The sequence below is a fragment of the Oncorhynchus mykiss genome, chromosome 8 (assembly GCF_013265735.2).
Source record: "Oncorhynchus mykiss isolate Arlee chromosome 8, USDA_OmykA_1.1, whole genome shotgun sequence".
Lineage (NCBI taxonomy): Eukaryota > Metazoa > Chordata > Actinopteri > Salmoniformes > Salmonidae > Oncorhynchus > Oncorhynchus mykiss.
The window spans coordinates 65,886,220-65,911,983 of record NC_048572.1 but is presented as its reverse complement, the minus strand read 5'-3'; the positions used below and the strand labels follow the sequence as shown (position 1 = coordinate 65,911,983).

Below are 25,764 nucleotides of genomic sequence, written 5' to 3'. Positions count from 1 at the left end.
TGGTACAAACGCAGGGAGATAAAGATGTTCGCAACCATGTTGATTTCATCCAGAAGCTGATTGATAACTTCAAGGCTCGCTTTGATGACTTCACTGTTGGAAGAGAACTGCTGCTGCTTCTTATTACATTTTTCTATTTATTCTGATTTATCTGGGGGTTGAGGCAGCACCCACAGCACCACTACTTCCCACGGCTATACTGGGTGAGATGGTTTAATTAAAAAGGCATTAATCACAACGTTGTTGGTTGGAGCAACCATAAAATCTTTATTGCTCCTTTACCTTGCATCACAGAAGCTGGGCATTATCAGTGTTATCTGTTGATTCATCCACAGCTAATGAAATGCATGTGACAAATGTGACAAAGTTGTCAGAAGAAGAAAAACAGATCTTCAGATGGGTAGATGTTACATCACAGAAATAGAGTTGATAGAGCTGCAAGAAAATGTGACTTTGAATGTGCAGGCTGGTGATTGTGACATTGTTATTTTCTGGGGAAAGATTGTGCCTGCAGCTGATGTCCCTGTGCTCAAGAAACTGGCACTATACATCCTGACCATTTGGCTCCACATACAGCTGTGAATCAGCCTTCTCCACAATGAACTTTATTAAAAACAAATACTGCACCTGGCTCACCAATGAACACCTGCACCAGTGTCTCAGAGTGGCTCTCACACCATTTGTGCCAAAGTTCAATGCCTTGGCAGGAGACAGAAAGTATAATTTCTCTCATTGATGCAATGGCAAGGCCCAGAGTGACTTATACAAGAATATTGCATGGCCCACAGTGGTATTCTGTGCATTCAGATTATGTTTGTTAAGCCATCCTTTGTTCTCCAGAAAACATGCACTTGGTTCAGAGTGCACTTTTTGCATAGACAATTATGCAACCACTTTTGTTCTTCAGCAATGTTAAATTCGAAAGATGTTGTAATTAATTCAAGTTATTCGTCTCATTTAATTTATTTAATGTATTTAATGCACATTTTATATAACGTCATGTTTCCTAAGTCGTAGACAACTATGTTTGTTACTACGCCATACCACAGCGCTGATAAAGGACGATATCCCTCCGGACCTTTGCCACCTAGGATATTTGTGTCACTGGACCGTCTCAAATAGTAGTTGAGCACCCTTGCTATAAAATAATGATAGACTAACTACACTGAGTGTACAATACATTAGGAACACCTTCCTAATATTGAGTTGCAACCCCTTTTACCCTCAGAACAGCCTCAATTCATCGGGGCATGGAATCTACAAGGGGTCGAAAGCGTTCCACAGGCATGCTGGCCCATGTTGACTCCAATCCTTCCCAAAGTGATGTGTCAAGTTGGCTGGATGTCCTTTGGGTGGTGGACAATTCTTGATGCACACGGGAAACTGTGTGTGAAAAAAACCCAGCAGCGTTGCAGTTCTTTACACACTCAAACCAGTGCGCCTGGCACCTACTACCATATCCCTTTCAAAGGCACTTAAATATTTTGTCTTGCCCATTCACCCTCGGAATGGCACACATAATCCATAGCCGTGTTCGAATACTCATATTAACCATAACCATTTATGATGTAACTTGAGGATGTAGTATGCTTATTGGTCATAGTATGGATATAGTTAGTATGTCAAAAGTTCCCAGATGTTGTACTACATTCGCCAAAATACGAAGTATACAAGCAGTGGATACTATTTTCGTGCTTTTAGGGCCCATAATTATATCTTCAGAAAATGGGCGTGGCTTCACAAAGTTTTCAGATTTGAAGAAAATGGGGGAAAATATGTAGCCGAAGTCCGACAACAGCAGATACAAATTAATTGTGTTAATGAATTATGACAAATGTTAAGAACATGTTCAGCAATGTAATAAAGTAAAGACTTTTCAAATAAGTTACATTACACGTTATCTTTGCTGACAATTTGTTTGCTACGCTATCCTTACGAGCCATATAAACTCAGCAAAAAAAGAAACGTCCTCACTGTCAGCTGTGTTTCTTTTCAACAAACTTAACATGTGTAAATATTTGTATGAACATAACAAGATTCAACAACTGAGACATAAACTGAACAAGTTCCACAGACATGTGACTAACATAAATGGAATAATGTGTCCCTGAACAAAGGGGGAGGTCAAAATGAATTAACAAAAGTAACAGTCAGTATCTGGTGTGGCCACCAGCTGCATTAAGTACTGCAGTGCATCTCCTCCTCATGGACTGCACCAGATTTCCAAGTTCTTGCTGTGAGATTTTACCCCACTCTTCCACCAAGGCACCTGCAAGTTCCCGGACATTTCTGGAGGGAATGGCCTTAGCCCTCACCCTCCGATCCAACAGGTCCCATATTGCTCAATGGGATTGAGATCTGGGCTCTTCGCTGGCCATGGCAGAACACTGACATTCCTGTCTTGCAGGAAATCACACACAGAACGAGCAGTATGGCTGGTGGCATTGTCATGCTGGAGGGTCATGTCAGGATGAGCCTGCAGGAAGGGTACCACATAAGGGAGGAGGATTTCTTCCCTGTAATGCACAGCGTTGAGATTTCCTGCAATGACAACAAGGTCAGTCCGATGATGCTGTGATACCCCGCCCCAGACCATGACGGACCTTCCACCTCCAAATCGATCCCGCTCCAGGGTACCGGCCTCGGTGTAATCCTCATTCCTTCAACGATAAACGTGAATCCAACCATCACCCCTGGTGAGACAAAACCGCGACTCGTCAGTGAATAGCACTTTTTGCCTGTCCTGTCTGGTCCAGCGACGGTGGATTTGAGCCCATAGGCGACGTTGTTGCCGGTGATGACTGGTGAGGACCTGCCTTACACAGACCTACAAGCCCTCAGTCCAGCCTCTCTCAGCCTATTGCGGACATGGACAGTCTGAGCACTGATTGGAGGGATTGTGCGTTCCTGGTGTAACTCTGGCAGTTGTTGTTCAGATGTACCGATCCTGTGCAGGTGTTGTTACACGTGGTCTGCCACTGCGACAACGATCAGCTGTCCATCCTGTCTCCCTTTAGCACTGTCTTAGGCGTCTCACAGTACGGACATTGCAATTTATTGCCCTGGCCATATCTGCAGTCCTCATGACTCCTTGCAGCATGCCTAAGGTACGTTCACGCAGATGAGCAGGGACCCTGGGCATCTTTCTTTTGGTGTTTTTCAGAGTCAGTAGAAAGGCCTCTAGTGTCCTAAATTTTCATAACTGTGACCTTAATTGACTACCGTCTGTAAGCTGTTAGTGTCTTAACGACCGTTCCACAAGTGCATGTTCATTAATTGTCTATGATTCATTGAACAAGCATGGGAAACAGTGTTTAACCCCTTTACAATGAAGATCTGTGAAGTTATTCGGATTTGTACTAATTATCTTTCAAAGACAGTGTCCTGAAAAAAGGCTGTTTCTTTTTTTTTTACTGAGTTTAGCATATCATTACAGCAGTATGTACCGGTATGTTTGCTAGCTACCTAACGTTAGTTGGCTACTAATACATCGAACTTGACAGTATATTAACATATATGCTATGTAACTACCCAATTTGTATTCACTTAATTATGCACGTCATGCTTAGCTAAATGGTATAGTCGTTGTGCGTTCTCTATGGACCTTGTTAATTCGGGTGCGTTCATCTGAATAACTGGTACGCTCAACACCCGTTGAACATGACCGGTGTCAGTTAACTTCGGCAAAAAAGCGTAGTTAAATTGTTGCCAGCAGCAAAGTTACAGTCACCAACGCTCTGGATAACATGAAAACAGCCCAAACAGCTCTGCTAGGGCGAGTAAAATGGGCAGAGTGAGGTTCTCTCTCGTTTGTGTGTGAAAGTAGCTAGCTAGCTAGCCTGTTAGTTTAGCTGCTTGACTGCTGTTGTAAGGTCTGAACGCTTGGATCAACCCTACTGTCGGCCAGAGCGTCCAGTGTGCACTCAGAACGATCCAAGAGCTAAACACTCTGAATTTATGAACTGACAATCTGAAAAGCTCTGAATTTACGAACGCCCAGAGCGCACTATGCTCTTTGGCACTCCAGATTAAATTTACGAACACACCCGAAGTCATAAAGGATCTATCTAGTTTCTAATTTGTTATTCTAACAAGGGGTTGCAAAACAACAGCATCAACTTCAGGTAGACAGGCGTAGCTCTAGTACGCGCAACTGAAAGGATACTGTTAGTATACTAAAATGATATAGTTTTAGTATACTAAAATACCAATAGTATTGGTATTCGAACACAGCTCATGTCTCAATGTCTAAAAAAGGATCGGACCCTTTTTTCAATATTCGCCTAAAATGACATACCCAAATCTAACTGCCTGTAGCTCAGGACCTGAAGCAAGGTTATGCATATTCTTGATACCATTTGAAAGGAAACACTTTGAAGTTTGTGGAAATGTTATAGCTAGTGTAATTAATAGAGAATATAACACAAAATATAATACAAAGAAAATAACATTTGTTTTTTTGTTCCATCATCTTTGAAATGCAAGAGAAAGGCCACAATGTATTATTCCAGTTTAGGCACAATTTAGATTTTGGCCACTAAATGGCAGCATTGTATGTGCAATGTTTTAGACTAATCCAAAGAACCATTGCATTGCGGTTCAAAATGTTGTATCAAGTTTGCCCAAATGTACCTAATTAGTTTATTGATACATTTTCATGGACATAAGTGTGCACTCTCCTCAAACAATAGCATGGTATTCTTTTACTGTAATAGATACTGTAAATTGGACAGTGCAGTTATATTAACACAAATTTAAGCTTTCTGCTCATATCAGATTTGTCTATGTCCTGGGAAATGGTCTTGTTACTTACAACGTCATGCTAATCATATTAGCGCATGTTAGCTCAACCGTCCTGCAGGGGGACACCGATCCTGTTAAAAGTGCATTTATTCTACTTTGTGGGGGGTTAAGTGCCTTGATCAAGGGCACAACGACAGGAGCTAGTAGGGCTACATGTGATCGGAGACCAGCAGCCTTCTAGTGTCAATATCACATTCATGCTGACTTTTTCCATGTAGGCTACATAGAGATGCCACCAATTAATGGTCATGGACATTTGGTTAAAAGTAATGGAAAAGTTATGAAATTCCATATGTCAAACTGAGTATGAACCCTTAACTCTGAATAATCAGGTCTCTATAACATAGGCTAATGCCATTTGGGAATTTCTGTGTACATATTCTAATGGACCAATTTCATCCCAAGTCAAGCTCTGCGTATACAGCATTCATATTCATAGTATGCATAACAATAGTATAACTATAGATTCCATAGTATAACCTATTGTGTAAGCATTCAAGGCATGCACTTTTCAAACAATTGACATATTCTAGCCTATCTATAATGATATTCAAGGATGATGTTCAGTCCCATGTTATCCCAAGCATTTGGCAGCTGAGTTCCCATAGTTTCTGAGCCATCTCATCATCCCTGGCAGCCCTGGTACAGCTGGAGGGTTTACAGTCACTGTGAACAATGCAAATACAATTCAGTAACAAATTATATGTGTATCATATACTAAATATCTTATGTAAACCTAGGATTTATCTAAAATGTCACTGTGGTCTAAAAACCAATTCACTTCATTGTGTGATTTCACCTGTAATATCCACCACTCTCTGTCTCCAGCTCTGGCTCCACAGCACAGTAGATGGAGGTCTGGGCACCTTGTACAATAGTTTTGGTGAAAGGTCTGACAATCTTCCAGGATATCAGCAGGGCTAAATTCATGTGTCTCTTCAGCTCAGTCCTCACTATACCTGGATGGACTGCATAAACTGTCACTCCAGTGTCTAACAAAGGAAAAATGGAAGTAGAGAATCAAACCTCTTCTAAATAGTGCAGTTATCACATATTACCTTTTATCTTAGAGAATAAGCACAAAATAACAAGATTTAGGGGCCTGGATCGACAATCTCATAAAACAGTAATTATTGGATGTTTGTAAAAGAACAGCAGTGCTAGAAAGTATATTAGTGAACAAGATAAGACGTTCTAAGAAAAGTATTATCTTTAAGCTAGCCAATGATGCAAAACTTCTATGATGGAAAGCCAGCCAATCTTGCAAAGCTTCTATCATAAACCGCAGTGTTTTCAATGCAGTTTGTTTTGCTTGCCCAGGTCCACTGATAATGTCAACACCAATATGGGAGAAAAAAAAATGTAACACAAACCTTTTAGTCTCTTGGCCAGGGACCGTATACTCAGGATGTTTGCTAATTTGCTCTGTCCATATGCTCTTCTGGAGTGGTAGCTCCTCTCACTGTTGATGTCCTCTAGCTGGATCCAACCCCATTTGTGAGCCATGGAGGACAGGTTGATGATTCTGGCTGGTCTGGATCTCTTTATCAGATCAATCAGCAGGAAGGTGAGCAGGAAGTGACCTGAAAGACATGATATTCTAACATGCTACTCTACAGTAGATTTCTTATACAACGTATTACTGACTAATATTTTCATAGGGTAAGAACTATAGATAATATATAATTTCACCCCTATAGCCTATTTGTATCTCTTCATTTGTGTTAGGTTGCTCTGTCTCACCCAAATGGTTCACTCCAAACTGCATCTCAAAGCCATCTGCGGTCTTAGAGTATGGACACATCATGATCCCAGCATTGTTGATAAGAATGTTCACTTGTTTCTCCTCTGAAAGAGTATTTCCAAATAAAAAAAGTAATCACTGAAGTTAAGACTGATTGTGTTTTGTATTATATTCCATATTGTATTTCTACATGAGACAAAGTCATCACATTGAGATTATAAAGAGATTGGACGAGTGACAAGTCTCTACAAACCCCTGTTGATTAACTCTGCAAATTCTCTAATGGACTTTGTGTCGGACAAATCCATCTTTCTGGTCACAATGTTGGGGTTTCCAGATTTCTCAATGATCTCTCTCTGTGCCGCCTCAGCTCTGCCCAAGTCTCTGCAGGCCAAGATTATCCTGCCCCCTGATGATTATAGAAAAATGTCAGAGTATATGTCAAATATGTACAGTTTATGTCAACAAACATGCATCATGCTACCCATCCTTTCACCACAACATGGTGGTACATGTACTGTATACTAACATGCTGGTGCAAGTGTAACGGATGTGAAACGGCTAGCTTAGTTAGCGGTGGTGCGCGCTAAATAGCGTTTCATTCGGTCGCGTCACTTGCTCTGAGACCTTGAAGTAGTGGTTCCCCTTGCTCTGCAAGGGCTGTGGCTTTTGTGGAGCGATGGGTAACGATGCTTCGTGGGTGACTGTTGTTGATGTGTGCAGAGGGTCCCTGGTTCGGGCGAGGGAACGGTCTAAAGTTATACTGTTACACAAGTGTACTTACCTCTCTTTGCCAGGTCCATTGCTGTCTCTTTGCCAATGCCAGCATTGGCTCCAGTAATGATAACCGTTTTGCCATCTAGTCTTTCACTAGAGGACCACTGACCACAGAGAATAGCTCTAGAGAAACATAGGAACATGTGTGATTGTGAGCAGATACAGTAAAAATGACATATGTTGCTAAATCAGACCTGGAATAAGTAAAGCTTTTAAAATGGTTTTGATACATTTCAAATAATACTTTGGAGGTGTAACCCCCCTTAATTATGTTGGATCACTGTCCTACATACTGAGCTGGCAGATGATGTACAATCAATGCAGCAACTTGAGCCAAGTAAAGCAACATTCACATAAACCAACAACAGAATGAGTAGAGTAGAAGAGCATGCACAGCCTACCTTATTGTATAAATGTTTGACATTCTAGAGCTGTTGGCCGCCACACAGACTCCCTACCGTGTTGTCTCACAGCATGTCCTTTCTCTAAAGAATTACACTAGTTGAATTGCTGATCGAGTAAGGGTGTAGTGTATGCTATGTTAGAGTTAAGGACTGGATTATTGTAGTGGGTCAGATTGGGGTTGTAACAACTAATCCTAGATAATCTGCAAAAGTTCTGCCACATGATCCAATCAGGATCAGCAGGAGCCTGTGCATATAACCATTTCAATACATATCAGCAATTCTTGAACACTACTGAGATCTGATTTTAGACTGCATGTTGAAGCAATCATTTCTTTTTGAAAAAAATGAAAAGCAAAAAAATACTATTTTGAGAACATTGAGATGACGATACTGAAAAGAGAATTTCACAACGTAACATACTGTACCATTGATAACGTACTATGAATGAGAAAAGTTTATTAAAATATTGTTCTGACCTATAAACGCAACACTCTTAAAACTGGAAAGGTTAAAGTGAATACCAGCTAGAAGGAATGGCTATTTGAATGAAGAGAGTTGTACTAATATCCCGTGGGCAGATTCTGCATGTACAGCTGACCAAATTACGCAGGATTTTACTTCTAGGTTAACCGAGATTAGGGTTGTTCTAATCCTGAGACAAACCATAAAAGAAGTAGAGGCAAAACAATCTTTTTTTTTATTACTCAGGAATGCAGAGGGACAATAAACATATATTTGTATGTAGGAATATTTGTCATGATTTATGAGAGTTATGTAATATGAGCTGATGTTTAGGGCATTAACTATTTAAATAAACATGCTTCTTATTATTGGATAGTTGAATAAGTACAAAATATGATTAATAAACTGATTAACTTGATCAGAAGATACTGCTATTACTTTCCAATGTTATTCTTTTGGAGGTTTGTCTCTCCATGTCTTTTGATGACGAACAAGACTATTACAGCCTCTAATAAAACATTGTATTAGATATAGCCTGTCGTAGACAAATTATTAAATAAATAGTATCTGGACTTTCCTAGTTTAGTTAAAAACCTGACCAACACCACCATCTAGTGGTTGGCATAATTGCTATAGTGTTTTAGTTATAGTTAAATGAATCCCTAAGAAACAAACAAGTAATAAATATGCTTTACACCACATTATAAACTGGGTTGTTCGGGCCCTGAATACTGATTGGCTGGCATGTGATAAACTTGACACCTGTAACAATGTAATGTATTCGGCACAAAAGCTTGCACAGGATAAACTAACATCACTTTGTCGGGCAAAGACACAACATCAAAAGTCAAAAGAACAGACAACGACTCTTCTGTTTCACCACTCACGCCACCCTGTCTGAGTAGCACCAAACGACGAGCATCACAAACACCGGGAATCTTTCCCTTCAGTTGGTCAGCTTTCACATTTACCTCTACTCCAGTAATCACTGCATTCAATGGCGCCCTTTTCTTGAGAGCAAAACAATTCACATCTCTTGCCCCCATTCGCTTAACACGGAGTGCCTGCTCCCTCTGACCAGCAGAAACACAAACAATTATCACAAGACCACTTCTGGTTCCCCTCACCAATTTCACAGCACCCTGAAACCAAAAATGGATCAGCCAAAAGGCAAGGGTCTACTTTTTCCAAAAACTTCACTCCTACTGTCACAGACTCATCTTTATCCTGACACTTCCTCCTCATTCACTTCTATTTCTCCTCCTGTCTTCAATCTCCCTTTTTTAAACAGACTCAAGCTTACCCTCTTTCTCCCTATCTGTCGTAGACTTCTCTTTTTCCCTCAATTCCTCCTCCACAAGTATACGTCTCCTTATGATAATACTGCACTTCTCCTGACATACATCTTGTTCTTGCCTTCTCAAGGGACGCCACTTAACCAGCTGTCACAATCTCCATACAATCAGCACAAACCCTCTCAGGATCTATCTTTCCCAACTGTCCCTTTATCTAGTTTTATACCGTGGCATTATTGAACACTAATTTCTGATTGGCTTGAAGGGCATTCTAGAGCGTACATTATTGACCTAAAACGCACGGTATATCAGCACGGTAGCATTCAATGGCTTCTTACTTGTTCTATGTTTGAGCTGCTTTTGAAAGCAAAAGTCGAATAAAAAACATTATTGGCATTGTTGAATAGCAAGACAGGACTTATGGTTTGCTTAGCTAAACTAGCAGGTATGTTTGTTTGGATACCAAGGCAAATACTGTAGCTAAGGTATATAGTAAACTTGCTAGCTACTTCAGTGGATGTGGAAAACATTTCTAACTGCAAATGAACACATTTATAGTGGTACAGTAACTGTGTTAAATTATAGCCATGGTATAAAAGGGATAATCAACTCGAGGCACTATGCATTCTCTGGAAAATAATGTAACTCTGTGGAAGGTGCTAGACCCCCGAGTTGATTATATAGAGGTCGTGACTGGCTAGCTAGAAAGCAAGGGATAAGAATGCCCAACCATGAAGCACAGGGGTGGCAGCAACATGTTGTGTAGGTGCTTTGCTGCAGGAGGGACTGGTGCACTTCACAAAATATATTGAAGCACCATCTCAAGACATCAGCCTAGTTGCAAATGGGTCTTCCAAATGGACAATGACCCCAAGCATACTTCCAAAGTTGTGGCAAAATGGCTTAAGTACAACAAAGTCAAGGTATTGGAGTGGCCAACACAAAGCCCTGACCTCAATCCTATATAAAATTTGTGGGCAGAACTGAAAAAGCGTGTGCGAGCATGGAGGCCTACAAACCTGACTCAGTTACACCAGCTCCGTCAGGAGGAATGGGCCAAAATTCACCCAACTTATTGTGGGGAGGCTACCCGAAACATTTGACCCAAGTTAAACAATTTAAAGGCAATGCTACCAAATACTAATTGAGTGTATGTAAACTTCTGACCCACTGGGAATGTGATAAAATAAATAAAAGTTGAAATAAATCATTCTCTCTACTACTATTCTGACATTTCACATTCTTAAAATAAAGTGGTGATCCTAACTGACCTAAGACAGCGAATTTTTACTAGGATTAAATGTCAGGAATTGTGAAAAACGGAGTTTAAATGTTTTTGGCTATGGTGTATGTAAACTTCCGACTTCAACTGTATATACCTTTCAAAATATTTCCCCTAATGTTGTGCAACTTGCATAGCTACCTTCTCTTTCTCTATATATTTATTGTTGCTTCATTCCTTCCTGGCTTTCAACAGTTAAATCAAATAAATGTAATGTCCTTATCTTCATCATCGTAACGATATAGAATAAGATGCAGATGGATATCACTTCTCTTCATGTATATTGAATGGTTATGGGTCTGAATAAATAGCTGCTGTATTCTACCACCATCACGGTTCCCTACCTGTGAGTTATATTGGCTGCTGTATTAACATTCAACAAACAAGAGCTTGCATCCTGCTTGGAATAGTCTATTAGCATAAGAAATGCATAAGAAACACATTTTTCAGCAAGCTATTCTAGTCTAGCTTTTCCTGGGACTCCAAGAGTTAAGGAGCGTTTTCTTAGGAGAGAGGCCAGTGGAGCGCAGGTTCTTTTGTGCAAGAGACAGAGGCTATATAAGACTGCCAGTAAGATTGCACCAAAATCATCCATTTATCGGATCATCAAGAACTTCAAGGAGAGCGGTTCAATTGTTGTGAAGAAGGCTTCAGGGCACCCAAGAAAGAACAGCAAGTGCCAGGACCGTCTCCTAAAGTTGATTCAGCTGCGGGATCGGGGCACCACCAGTACAGAGCTTGCTCAGGAATGGCAGCAGGTAGATGTGAGTGCATCTGTATGCACAGTGAGGTGAAGACTTTTGGAGGATGGCTTGGTGTCAAGAAGGGCAGCAAAGAAGCCACTTCTCTCCAGGAAAAACATCAGGGACAAACTGATATTCTACAAAAGGTACAGGGATTGGACTGCTGAAGACTGGGGTAAAGTCATTTTCACTGATAAATCCCCTTTCCGATTGTTTGGGGCATCTGGAAAAAAGCTTGTCTGGAGAAGACAAGGTGAGCGCTACCATCAGTCCCGTGTCATGCCAACAGTAAAGCATCCTGAGACCATTCATGTGTGGGGTTGCTTCTCAGCCAAGGGAGTGGGATCTCTCACAATTGTGCCTAAGAACACAGCCATGAATAAAGAATGGTACCAACACATCCTCCGAGAGCAACTTCTTCCAACCATCCAGGAACAGTCTGGTGACAAACAAGGCCTTTCCCAGCATGATGGAGCACCTTGCCATAAGGCAAAAGTAATAACTAAGTGGCTCGGGGAACAATACATCGATATTTTGGGTCCATGGCCAGGAAACTCCCCAGACCTTAATCCCATTGAGAACCTTTGGTCAAACCTCAAGAGGCGGGTGAACAAACAAAACCCCACAAATTCTGACAAACTCCAAGCATTGATTATGCAAGAACGGGCTGCCATCAGTCAGGATGTGGCCCAGAAGTTAATTGACAGCATGCCAGGGCGGATTGCAAAGGTCTTGAAAAAGAAGGGTCAACACTGCAAACATTGACTCTTTGCATCAACTTCATGTAATTGTCAATAAACGCCTTTGACACTTATGAAAATGCTTGTAATTATACTTCAGCATTCCATAGTAACATCTGACAAATATCTAAAGACACTGCAGCAGCAAACTTTGTGGAAATGTATATTTGTGTCATTCTCAAAACTTTTGGCCACGACTGTATAGTGAAAGTCCCCGCATACGTACTGATTTAAAAGCAACGATATTTGCGTGATAGGCTGTTTTAAAACTTTGCAGCTGCAATTAAATTAAATAAAATAAGCAGATTGAGATATGTAAATTAGATGTGCATGGTTACTACATGATTCTTCCATATGTGTTATTTCATAGTGTTGATGTCTTCACTATTATTCTACAATGTAGAAAATAGTAAAATTAAATAAATTACTTGAATGAGTAGATGTGTCCAAACTTATGACTGGTACTGTACTTTACTAGAAATTTGATAAACAGTGAAATGAGATCTCCACACATAGTATCGGCTGTAAGCCACACACAGGAAAACTCTTGTCATTGTAGTCAATAATTATCCAACTGTACCACCTGACAGGTCGTATCTGCATACCAATGACTACTGGAGAGGCCAGTTCTTATGTGTGTGTGCAACCAGTAAGTACTCTGAAAAGGACAACCTTATGTTATGTCAAAGGTATGACCATGTGTTTCTCTCATGTGTTGCTTCAGAAGAGGGTCAGCTAAATTTGTGTTTCTATTTATTCAGATGTTGTCTGTTTTACTATATTCTCACGTATTCCCTTTGCCAGATCTCTTTATTGAGCTTTTCAGACGACTTAGATCATGACTGTTATTTGTCGGTGCTGTTTAGCTATGTACAGATTCTATGGGTATGATAGATCAATGTCCATATTGGATGCAATTTGAATAGAATTGATGGAGAGATAGAACGATTGTGAGAGTGCCCGCATGTGCAGTCATTTAAGGTAACAATATTTGCGTGATAGGCTGTTTTAAAACTCTGCAGCTGCAATTAAATCAAACAAATCGGCAGATTGAGATATGTAAATTAGACCACATTCAGTCTTTATATTACTGCAGCAAATGTAGTCCTACCTTTCATAAGAAAAAAAGTTACCCTGATGAGATGATACATGCATTATGCGCTGTGCTCTATACTGAGATACGCTGTCTGTCCCCACCCTGAGCTTTGATGATTGATCATACAGATAGCAGAGAGTAGGCCGGGGTCCATAGAGAAGACAGATTTAGACACATATAATTTAACAGTTCCGTTTCACGTCATGCTGTTCATAGAAATAATTGATTTGAATTTACCGGTTTCTTGCAGATATTTATCCCGAAAAAGGGGAGTGGGTTTGGGTGGAAAATCTCCGTACCCAGGTTGCTATTCAAACCTAGTTAGGGTTATGCCAAGATTAGGATAAGGGTTGTGGTTGGAGTTGAACAGGAATATGGACATGAAGCTAGGGTTGTGGTTGAGGCAAGGGAAAGTGTTGAACCCGGGATGTGGACATGAAGCTAGGGTTAGGGTTGTGGGTGAGGCTTAAGTTAGGGTTGAACCAGGATGTGGACATGAAGCTAGGGTTAACCCTAGACCTAACCTTAGTTTATTGTACTTTTAACCTGTGTTTTAACCTACTTCTCTTTGGACCCGTAAAGTGCTGGAGCTTGGTTTCACCTGGCTCTCACTTTGACCCAAGGTGCAGGAGCCGGTTCCAGGTAACATATTTCTAAATCATTTATTGGTGCAGAAAAGAGAACTGAAAACAATGAACTGAAACACCTTTATAATCTACACCATCACTAAATAGAAAGTCAACAAATACCCTTTAATGCTCCTCCCACTGATAAAGTATGGACTGGAGAAGCCCCTTACACTTCTTGATTTCTTTGTATTGCCTTTAAAAATGAAATGGTACCATATATATCTACACAATTCAAAATTGAAGACGTTGTGCGAATGTGCTGTGCATACAGTACAATTGATGCAATGTTGAAAATAACTTTTATGCAGTACCACCAATAGCTAAATTAAGCCGGTTTACAAAGGCAATACAAAGAAATCAGGAAATGTTCTGGGCTTCTTCAGTTCATGCTTTATCATTGGGAGGAAAATGTAAGGGTATTTGTTGACTTTCCATTTAGTGATGCTGTAGATTAGAAAGGTGTTTTAGTTCCTTATTTCAGTTCTCTATTCTGCACTAATAAAGGATTATGGAATATGTCTCCTAAGATAAAGACGAGTGTATCAGTGTCATGATCTACATAGCATGTTGGGTACCTTCCTGGCAGACAGATTTACTGCATCCAGAGACTCCTCCTCCTGCTCTCAGTAAATGGTAAATTAGCATTGACAATATATAAACCCAAAGGGAATTACTGTAACCTTATCTTTGATATTCAGCCAATATTTGCTTTCATGTCTCGCCTGTCAGTAATAGGAAGTATTTGGTTATACTTCCGCCGTAGATAAATTGATCTACAGTCTCAGTCAAAAGTTTGGACACATCTACTCATTCAACTGTTTTTATTTATTTGTACTATTTTCTACATTGTAGAATAATAGTGAAGACATCAAAACTATGAAATAACAAATATGGAATCATGTAGTAACCAAAAAAGTGTTCAACAAATCAAAATATATTTTAGATTTTAGATTCTTCAAAGTAGCCACCCTTTGCCTTGATGACAGCTTTGCACACTCTTGGCATTCTCTCAACCAACGTCATGAGGAATTATTTTCCAACAGTCTTGAAGGAGTTCCCACATATGCTGAGCACTTGTTGACTGCTTTTCCTTCACTCTGCGGTCCAACTCATCCCAAACCACCTCAATTGGGTTGAGGTCGGTGATTGTGGAGGCCAGGTCATCTGATGCAGCACTCCATCACTCTTCTTGTTCAAATAGCCCTTACACAGCCTGGAGGTGTGTTTTGGGTCATTAGAGTGTTGAAAAACAAATGATAGTCCCGCTAAGCGCAAACCAGATGGGATGGCGTATCGCTGCAAAATGCTGTGGTAGACATGCTGGTTAAGTGTGCCTTGAATTCTAAATAAATCACTGAGAGGGTCACCAGAAAAGCACCCCCACACCGTCACACCTCATCCTCCATGCTTCACAGTGGGAACCACACATGCAGAGATCATCCGTTCGCCTACTCTGCGTCTCACAAAAACATGGCGGTTGGAACCAAAAATCTCAAATTTTGACTCATCAGACCAAAGGACAGAATTCCAGCGGTCTAATGTCCATTGCTCTTGTTTCTTGGCCCAAGCAAGTCTCTTCTTATTATTGGTGTCCTTTAGTAGTGGTTTCTTTGCAGAAATTTGACCACTCAGTGAAGCATTTATTTGGGCTGCAATCGGAGGCTCGTAACTACAACTAACTTATCCTCTGCAGCAGTGGTAACTCTGGGCCTTCCTTTCCTGTGGCGGTCCTCATGAGAGACAGTTTCATCATAGCACTTGATGGTTTTTGCGACTGCACTTGAAGTTCTTGAAATGTTTTGTATTGACTGACCATGTCCTAAAGTAATGATTTACTGTCGTTTCTCTTTGCTTATTTGAGCTGTTCTTGCCATAATATGGACTTGGTCTTTTACCAAATAGGGCAATCTTCTTTATACCATCTCCCTACCTTGTCACAACACAACTGATTGGCTCAAACGCATTAAGATGGAAAGAAATTCCACAAATGAACTTTTAATAAGGCACCTGTTAATTGAAATGCACCCCAGGTGACTCATGAAGCTGGTTGAGAGAATGCCAAGAGTGTGCAAAGCAGTTTTCAAGGCAAAGGGTGGCTACTTTGAAGAATCTAAAATATAAAATATATTTAGATTTGTTTAACAGTTATTTTGGTTACTACATGATTCCATATGTGTTATTTCATAGTTTTGATGTCCTCACTATTCTACAATGTAGAAATTAGTAAAAATAAAGAAAGTCCCTTGAATGAGTAGGTGTGTCCAAACTTTTGACTGGTACTGTACTTTACTAGAAATCTGGTAAAATCTATCAGCTACAAGCCACACGCAGGACAACTCTTGTCATTGGAGTCAATAATTATCCAACTGTACCTCCTGACAGGTCGTATATGCATACCAATGACTACTGGAGAGGCCAGTTCTTAGGTGTGTATGCAGCCGGTGAGTACTCTGAAACGGACAACCTTATGTTATGTCAAAGGTATGACCATGTGTTTCTCTCATGTGTTGCTTCAGAAGAGGATCAGCTAAATTTGTGTTTCTATTTATTCAGATGTTGTCTGTTTTACTATATTCTCACCTATTCCCTTTGCCAGATCTCTTTATTAAGCTTTTCAGACGACTTAGATCATGACTGTTATTTGTCAGTGCTGTTTAGCTATGTACAGATTCTATGGGTATGATAGATCAATGTCCATTTTGGATGCAATTTGAATAGAATTGATGGAGAGATAGAACGATTGTGAGAGAGCCCGCATTATCTTCTACATTTACATCTACATTTACATTTTGGTCATTTAGCAGACGCTCTTATCCAGAGCCACTCACAGTTGGTGCATTCAACTAAGGTAAGACGACCACCTAACTAACCAAACAGTGAATTTATAAGCATACTCTTTGTATCTAAATAATAGTGTTAAATGTCTTACTTCAAACTTACTCCTTATTTAGCATTTCAGAGACCCAAGACGAGAGAATGGGGAATGAGAGCAATACATCTTGCGACAACATAGATGACAATGTCATACCTAAATCATACAGATATGCATTGCTGTCAATATACACTATAGTGCTTATTGGAGGGATCATCAGCATGTCCCTCATGATCAACAACATCAAGTTCAACGCCTGCTCGGTGACCACCACAGCCGTCTTGAACCTGATCATGGTCCACATCCTCTTTCTCCTGACCGTGCCCTTCCGCCTCTACTTCTACGCGGCCGGCGAGTGGCATCTCGGGCCTAACTTCTGCAAGGTGGTCAGTGCCATGATCCTCGCCCACATGTACCTAGCCTTTATCTTCTACGTGATAATTCTGGTGATCCGCTATCACGACTTCTTCAGGAGTTCTAAGCAGGTGTTCTACAGGAGGCTACATGCCCTAGGGGCCAGTGCTGCTGTCTGGGGCCTCATGCTAATTGTGGTGGTCCCTTTAACTGCTGTGAAATATGGATCATCTACAGACAGTAACACAACCACCAGTGAAAATCAGTGCTTTAACTTTGGAGGAGTTTTTGATGAGAAACATGCTGTAGCTGTGCTGAACTACATCCTCAGTGCTCTCATCATCATACTTACATTAGCCCTGGGCTGTTGTCAGATGTGTATTCTGTGGAGTGTGTACAGAACTCACAGGGCGATGATCTTCTCGCAACAGGAGTTTTGGGCTCAGATCAAAAGTATTTTCTTTATGCTGGCCATTATAGTATGCTTTGTTCCATACAATGCATTCAGGATTTACTATGTGAGTCATTTTAATGCCAATCTCCAGGTAAAGAATGAGATTGCTCTCGCCGTCACAACATTCAGCTGCTTTGACATGCTGACTTTTATAGGGAGAGTGTCGTTCAGACCCTGTGATACAATATGCTGTGTACCTTGATTATCAATACTGATTATTGAGTCAGATATTATTCTATTTGCACCTTATTTGCACCATGTTAACCAAATGTACAAAACTACAGTGCACAAAACATTAGGAACACCTGCTCTTTCCATGACATAGACTGACCAGGTGAATCCAGGTGAAAGCTATGATCCCTTATTGATGTCACCTGTTAAATCCACTTCAATCAGTGTAGATGAAGAGAAGGAGACAGGTTAAAGAAATATGTTCAAGCCTTGAGACATGGATTGTGTCTGTGTGCCATTCAGAGGGTGAATGGGCAAGACAAAATATTTAAGTGCTTTTCAAATCAAATCAAATCAAATCAAATTTTATTTGTCACATACACATGGTTAGCAGATGTTAATGCGAGTGTAGCGAAATGCTTGTGCTTCTAGTTCCGACAATGCAGTAATAACAAGTAATCTAACTAACAATTCCAAAACTACTGTCTTGTACACAGTGTAAGGGGATAAAGAATATGTACATAAGGATATATGAATGAGTGATGGTACAGAGCAGCATAGGCAAGATACAGTAGATGGTATCGGGTACAGTATGTACAAATGAGATGAGTATGTAAACAAAGTGGCATAGTATAGTATAAAGTGGCTAGTGATACATGTATTACATAAGGATACCGTCGATGATATAGAGTACAGTATATACGTATGCATATGAGATGAATAATGTAGGGTAAGTAACATTTATATAAGGTAGCATTGTTTAAAGTGGCTAGTGATATATTTACATCATTTCCCATCAATTCCCATTATTAAAGTGGCTGGAGTTGAGTCAGTGTCAGTGTGTTGGCAGCAGCCACTCAGTGTTAGTGGTGGCTGTTTAACAGTCTGATGGCCTTGAGATAGAAGCTGTTTTTCAGTCTCTCGGTCCCAGCTTTGATGCACCTGTACTGACCTCGCCTTCTGGATGATAGCGGGGTGAACAGGCAGTGGCTCGGGTGGTTGATGTCCTTGATGATCTTTATGGCCTTCCTGTGACATCGGGTGGTGTAGGTGTCCTGGAGGGCAGGTAGTTTGCCCCCGGTGATGCGTTGTGCAGACCTCACTACCCTCTGGAGAGCCTTACGGTTGAGGGCGGAGCAGTTGCCGTACCAGGCGGTGATACAGCCCGCCAGGATGCTCTCGATTGTGCATCTGTAGAAGTTTGTGAGTGCTTTTGGTGACAAGCCGAATTTCTTCAGCCTCCTGAGGTTGAAGAGGCGCTGCTGCGCCTTCTTCACGATGCTGTCTGTGTGAGTGGACCAATTCAGTTTGTCTGTGATGTGTATGCCGAGGAACTTAAAACTTGCTACCCTCTCCACTACTGTTCCATCGATGTGGATAGGGGGGTGTTCCCTCTGCTGTTTCCTGAAGTCCACAATCATCTCCTTAGTTTTGTTGACGTTGAGTGTGAGGTTATTTTCCTGACACCACACTCCGAGGGCCCTCACCTCCTCCCTGTAGGCCGTCTCATTTTGAATGGGGTATGGTGGTAGGTGCCAGGCGCACCAGTGTGAGTGTGTCAAGAACTGCAACGCTCAACAGTTTCCTGTGTGTATCAAGAATGGCCCACCATCCAAAGGACATCCAGTCAACTTAACACAACTTTTGGAAGTATTGGAGTCAACATGAGCCAGCACCCCTGTGGAACGCTTTCGACACCTTGTGGTCAATGCCCAACGAGTTGAGGCTGTTCTGAGGGCAAAAGGGGGTGCAACTCAATATTAGGAAGGTGTTCCTAATGTTCTGTACACTCAGTGCATATACTTTGATATCCTTCGAAGTGAAAGAGTTATAACTCTTAAAGGTAAATTACTCATTATAGCACTTTCCTATGTAGGATATGATAATGCCATTTAGCAGATGTTTTTATCCAAAGCGACTCACAGACATGTGTGCATACATTTTACATATTGGTTGTCCCTGGAATTGAACCCACTATCTTGGCATTGTGGACGCCATGCTCTACAAACTGATCAAATCAGAAAAGACAAGAAAACAAACTGTGGAACTGTGTTTATTGCTAACTGTTGTAAAGTTCTGGAACATTAAACAAAGTAGTTACACACTCCCACTCCACATTGATGGGTTTGTACATGTTAGCTAAACTGATTCCTAAATAACCAGCCACCTAGTGTGTCATACTGTTACATTTACATATATTTTATGCTAATTTTGTAACAAACATATACATGTTGATAGATCATGCAATCTTTATATTTTTTACAACTACATTTTCAAGTGAATCATATTTTTGATTAAAATGTTACTCTTTGTTTGTACAATGTTTCTTGTGTTCACAGTTCCCTCCCTTTTGAGAAGACATGTCCATATTATTTAGAAAGGAATAATATAAGTAAGCAATAAGGCCATAGGGCTTTGGTATATGGCTAATATACCACGGCTAAGGGCTGTTCTTGTGCACAACGTAATATGGAATGCTTGGATACAGACCGTAGCCATGGTATATAGGCCATACACCACAAACCCCTGAGGTGCCTTATTGCCATTATAAACTGGTTACCAATGTAATTAGAGCAGTAAAAAAATGTCTGATATACCATGGCTGTCAACCAATCAGCATTCATGGCTTGAACCAACCAGTTTATAATAAGAATTAATCTACATCGAATGACTGCAATTAGTGCAGCATCACATTAGTGGAAACCAAGTCTGTTGTCAGGGCAGGCCTGGATGTAGATAAATATGTTTGAGTGGCGTTGAGACTATTTTTGCATTTTAGCTAACCCTTTCCTAACCTTAACCTAATTCTCCTAAACCCGCCACGTTAATTATCCTAATTATGCATGTTCTCCTAACCTGCTGCGAAAAGTTACTTATGCTAGTCAAAACCGGCAGACCTGCCCTGAGAACAGTCTTCGTTTCCATTAATGCGATACTGCTCAATCACTGAAAACGCTCATCAGCTACATTTTAAAGCATTACATAGCAGGAGTAGGCATGCACAGTTCATAATGAAGTACCCACTTCAGTGGTGCTTAGCTTCAACAACAGCACTGCAAACTGTTACACTAACTTGCCATAAAGTATTGGTTGCTGCATCTGTGGTCGACATCAATAGTGATACAGTCTCGGTTGAAAAATACAACTCCAAACAAAGCACACAACATGTATAAAATAGTGAAAGTATATTGCAGAAGTGTGTAAAGAAACACTGCACAAATTAGGATGTTGAAAGACCTAGTGTAAATAATGCCGATATCAGGTATCAGACGTTTTACATCCAAGGCAGCGGTGTTCAACAAAAACCTGTGATCAGTGATATACAGTGCCTTGCGAAAGTATTCGGCCCCCTTGAACTTTGCAACCTTTTGCCACATTTCAGGCTTCAAACATAAAGATATAAAACTGTATTTTTTTTGTGAAGAATCAACAACAAGTGGGACACAATCATGAAGTGGAACGACATTTATTGGATATTTCAAACTTTTTTAACAAATCAAAAACGGAAAAATTGGGCGTGCAAAATTATTCAGCCCCCTTAAGTTAATACTTTGTAGCGCCACCTTTTGCTGCGATTACAGCTGTAAGTCGCTTGGGGTATGTCTCTATCAGTTTTGCACATCGAGAGACTGAATTTTTTTCCCATTCCTCCTTGCAAAACAGCTCGAGCTCAGTGAGGTTGGATGGAGAGCATTTGTGAACAGCAGTTTTCAGTTCTTTCCACAGATTCTCGATTGGATTCAGGTCTGGACTTTGACTTGGCCATTCTAACACCTGGATATGTTTATTTTTGAACCATTCCATTGTAGATTTTGCTTTATGTTTTGGATCATTGTCTTGTTGGAAGACAAATCTCCGTCCCAGTCTCAGGTCTTTTGCAGACTCCATCAGGTTTTCTTCCAGAATGGTCCTGTATTTGGCTCCATCCATCTTCCCATCAATTTTAATAATCTTCCCTGTCCCTGCTGAAGAAAAGCAGGCCCAAACCATGATGCTGCCACCACCATGTTTGACAGTGGGGATGGTGTGTTCAGCTGTGTTGCTTTTACGCCAAACATAACGTTTTGCATTGTTGCCAAAAAGTTCAATTTTGGTTTCATCTGACCAGAGCACCTTCTTCCACATGTTTGGTGTGTCTCCCAGGTGGCTTGTGGCAAACTTTAAACAACACTTTTTATGGATATCTTTAAGAAACACCTTTCTTCTTGCCACTCTTCCATAAAGGCCAGATTTGTGCAATATACAACTGATTGTTGTCCTATGGACAGAGTCTCCCACCTCAGCTGTAGATCTCTGCAGTTCATCCAGAGTGATCATGGGCCTCTTGGCTGCATCTCTGATCAGTCTTCTCCTTGTATGAGCTGAAAGTTTAGAGGGACGGCCAGGTCTTGGTAGATTTGCAGTGGTCTGATACTCCTTCCATTTCAATATTATCGCTTGCACAGTGCTCCTTGGGATGTTTAAAGCTTGGGAAATCTTTTTGTATCCAAATCCGGCTTTAAACTTCTTCACAACAGTATCTCGGACCTGCCTGGTGTGTTCCTTGTTCTTCATGATGCTCTCTGCGCTTTTAACGGACCTCTGAGACTATCACAGTGCAGGTGCATTTATACGGAGACTTGATTACACACAGGTGGATTGTATTTATCATCATTAGTCATTTAGGTCAACATTGGATCATTCAGAGATCCTCACTGAACTTCTGGAGAGAGTTTACTGCACTGAAAGTAAAGGGGCTGAATAATTTTGCACGCCCAATTTTTCAGTTTTTGATTTGTTTAAAAAGTTTGAAATATCCAATAAATGTCTTTCCACTTCATGATTGTGTCCCACTTGTTGTTGATGATTCTTCACAAAAAAATACAGTTTTATATCTTTATGTTTGAAGCCTGAAATGTGGCAAAAGGTCGCAAAGTTCAAGGGGGCCGAATACTTTCGCAAGGCACTGTATGTGCACAAATCACAACATTCTTAATTTAAGTCCCGTCCAAATCTGCCATGTCAGTCATTTTATACTGAACAAAATAATAAAAGGCAACCTGCATAAATGTCAACAACTTTCAACGTCAGCAGTGAAGAGACGACTCTGGGATGCTGGACTTCTAGGCAGAGTTCCTCTGTTCAGTGTCTGTGTTCTTTTGCCATTCTTAATCTTTAATTTTTATTGGCCAGTCTGAGATATGGCTTTTTCTTTGCAACTCTGACTAGAAGACAAGCATCCGCCTCTTCACTGTTGACGTTGAAACTCCTCTTGCTCAGTTGTGCACCGGGGCCTCCCACTCCTCTTTCTATTCTGGTTAGAGCCAGTTTGCGCTGTTCTGTGAAGGGAGTAGTGCACAGCGGTCTACCAGATCTTCAGTTACTTGGCAATTTCTCACATGGAATAGCCTTCATTTCTCAGAACAAGAATAGACTGACGAGTCTCAGAAGAAAGTAATTTGTTTCTGGCCATTTTGAGCCGGTAATCGAACCCACAAATGCTGATGGGCCAGATACACAACTAGTCTAAAGAAGGCCAGTTTTGTTGCTTTTTTAATCAGAACAACAGTTTTCAGCTGTGCTAACATAATTGCAAAAGGGTTTTCTAATGATCAGTTAGCCTTTTAAAATGATTAACTTGGATTAGCTAACACAGCGTGCCATTGGAACACAGGAGTGATAATGGGCCTCTGTATGCCTATGTAGATATTCCATAAATAATATGACGTTTCCAGCTACAATAGTCATTTACAACATTAACACTGTCTACACTTTATTTCTGATCAATTTGATGTGATTTTAATGAACAAAAAATTTGCTTTTCTTTAAAAAACAAGGACATTTCTTGGACATGACCCCAAAAACAAGGACATGACCCCAAACATTTGAACGGTAGTGTAACATTCTCTAGTATTACTAGTCCTGTGCGAATAGGGCTATACTCTGGTTGCAGCCAGCCAGCCGTTGTTAATCGATACCGGCATCTACCTTGAGTAGCTTAATATGTCATCCTCTGACTATAAAATCCGAGCTACATTTTTGAGGGAGTGATGTAAGAGGATTCGAGTAGTAGGCCTAGTATGAAATGAATAAACCGTACTCAATGTGGATACCGAGGTAGAGTAGGTTTTATGGTCAGGAATATTTGCGCTAAACCGTGTGAACATTTCTGGATTTAGATACTCACATCTGCTTAGGTCTATTGCCTTAACATAGAATGCATGGTTACAGTACAAACCCCCAACTTCCTTGCCATTTTCTTCAGCTCCGACAAAGATTTGCTTAACAAGTCACATAAGAGCCCCACAGTGGAGGTGTCATAAAACCCATAAAACCTAGCGGTCAAACGGAATGGTTCCAATACTCTTTCCACCATTCATTTTTTTTTGGGATTTTAGAACCACTTCAAACAATGTCTGTGTTTTATGTAGACTTTCCCTGTCGTGATGTTTTGATAACCGTGTAAATCTCTCTCGGACAAGGTGACTTTTATCAATATATTTGGCTGTATTCACTCTTAGATTGAAAAATGCTAATTAGCATCAAAGTAGACATCATGCAAGACTACAAATCCCTACAAGCTCCTGCATTTAATCTCTATCTGCCACCTTTGCTAACAGGTAAATTTAAAGAAATGTGGCCAATTTATTCATTAGAACATTTAGCTAACATTCGATAGTTCATCCAGAGATTCGTACCTTTGCCTCGATTCGGCAGTCTTTTCCAGATCATCATGGCATATGTGGTTCTTTATGATAGCCACATTAGCTGCTAATTAGTACTTCATTTGTTGGGGGTAAATACAGGCAAATATATTAATATAAATCACATTGTCTGAGAGAGATTTACATGGTTGTCAAAACGTCATGCCAGAGTGAGCCTACACGAAAAACAGCCCCTATTTGAAGTTTCTTAAAAACAATTGGTACCATTTCGCTGTTTGACCGCTAGTTTTTATGATTCATACTGTGGTACTCTTGCTGCATTCACATGTTAGTCGGAACTCGGAAACTCAGAAATGTCCCACCTGCTGATTTGTTGAAAGCGGCACGTGTATCTATAACCAGTTAACATGTCAAAATGTCCGACAATTCTAGTTCCGACTAGCACATGAACGCAGCATTTATAGAGGGAAATGGGATACCTAGCCAGTTGCACAACTGAATGCATTCAACCGAAATGTGTCTTGGACATTTACGCAACCTCTCTGAATCAAAGAGACGGGTAATCGACGTACATGTCATCGGCGGCCGGGGAGCAGCTGTTTTAAACGGCAACCTAACGCACATCAGTGCTATCATTAGCTAGGGCGCACAAAAGGATGAGAGCGCATGAGGTATCAGCCAAGTCAGAAACAAACGTCTTCAATGCACTCCCTCCTCAACCGACTTGTATATATTTTGTGCAGCACTTATCCAGATTGATTTTAGCTTTACAAGTTTATAGCATCTCTGTGATTGCACTTGATGTGGTCCCCACTCCCCAGTGGCTCTCTAATACATTGATCATGGTTAATGAGAAATAGTTTATTTTGGCGTTAAATCCAAAATATATGTGGTTTAAAAATATACACTGCTCAAAAAAATAAAGGGAACACTTAAACAACACAATGTAACTCCAAGTCAATCACACTTCTGTGAAATCAAACTGTCCACTTAGGAAGCAACACTGATTGACAATAAATTTCACATGCTGTTGTGCAAATGGAATAGACAACAGGTGGAAATTATAGATAATTAGCAAGACACCCCCAATAAAGGAGTGGTTCTGCAGGTGGTGACCACAGACCACTTCTCAGTTCCTATGCTTCCTGGCTGATATTTTGGTCACTTTTGAATGCTGGCGGTGCTTTCACTCTAGTGGTAGCATGAGACGGAGTCTACAACCCACACAAGTGGCTCAGGTAGTGCAGCTCATCCAGGATGGCACATCAATGCGAGCTGTGGCAAGAAGGTT

General features: G+C 40.6%; 2 protein-coding genes across 2 annotated transcripts; one reads left to right on the top strand and one right to left on the bottom strand.

The window, feature by feature from the left end:
• Positions 1 to 4,764: 4,764 nt before the first annotated feature.
• LOC110529132 (retinol dehydrogenase 12-like) lies at positions 4,765 to 7,800 on the bottom strand. The gene is made up of 7 exons (XM_036986880.1): positions 7,796 to 7,800; positions 7,332 to 7,447; positions 6,801 to 6,956; positions 6,547 to 6,651; positions 6,177 to 6,386; positions 5,603 to 5,795; positions 4,765 to 5,469 (listed from the first exon to the last, which is right to left on the bottom strand). Exons 1-7 carry the CDS (start codon positions 7,798 to 7,800, stop codon positions 5,367 to 5,369), a joined length of 888 nt encoding a protein of 295 aa, XP_036842775.1. The 3' UTR covers positions 4,765 to 5,366.
• Positions 7,801 to 16,933: 9,133 nt separating this feature from the next.
• On the top strand, positions 16,934 to 18,015 carry LOC110529131 (probable G-protein coupled receptor 141). The gene has a single exon (XM_021611271.2). It carries the CDS (start codon positions 16,955 to 16,957, stop codon positions 17,858 to 17,860), a length of 906 nt encoding a protein of 301 aa, XP_021466946.1. The 5' UTR covers positions 16,934 to 16,954; the 3' UTR covers positions 17,861 to 18,015.
• The last annotated feature ends 7,749 nt before the right edge of the window (positions 18,016 to 25,764 follow it).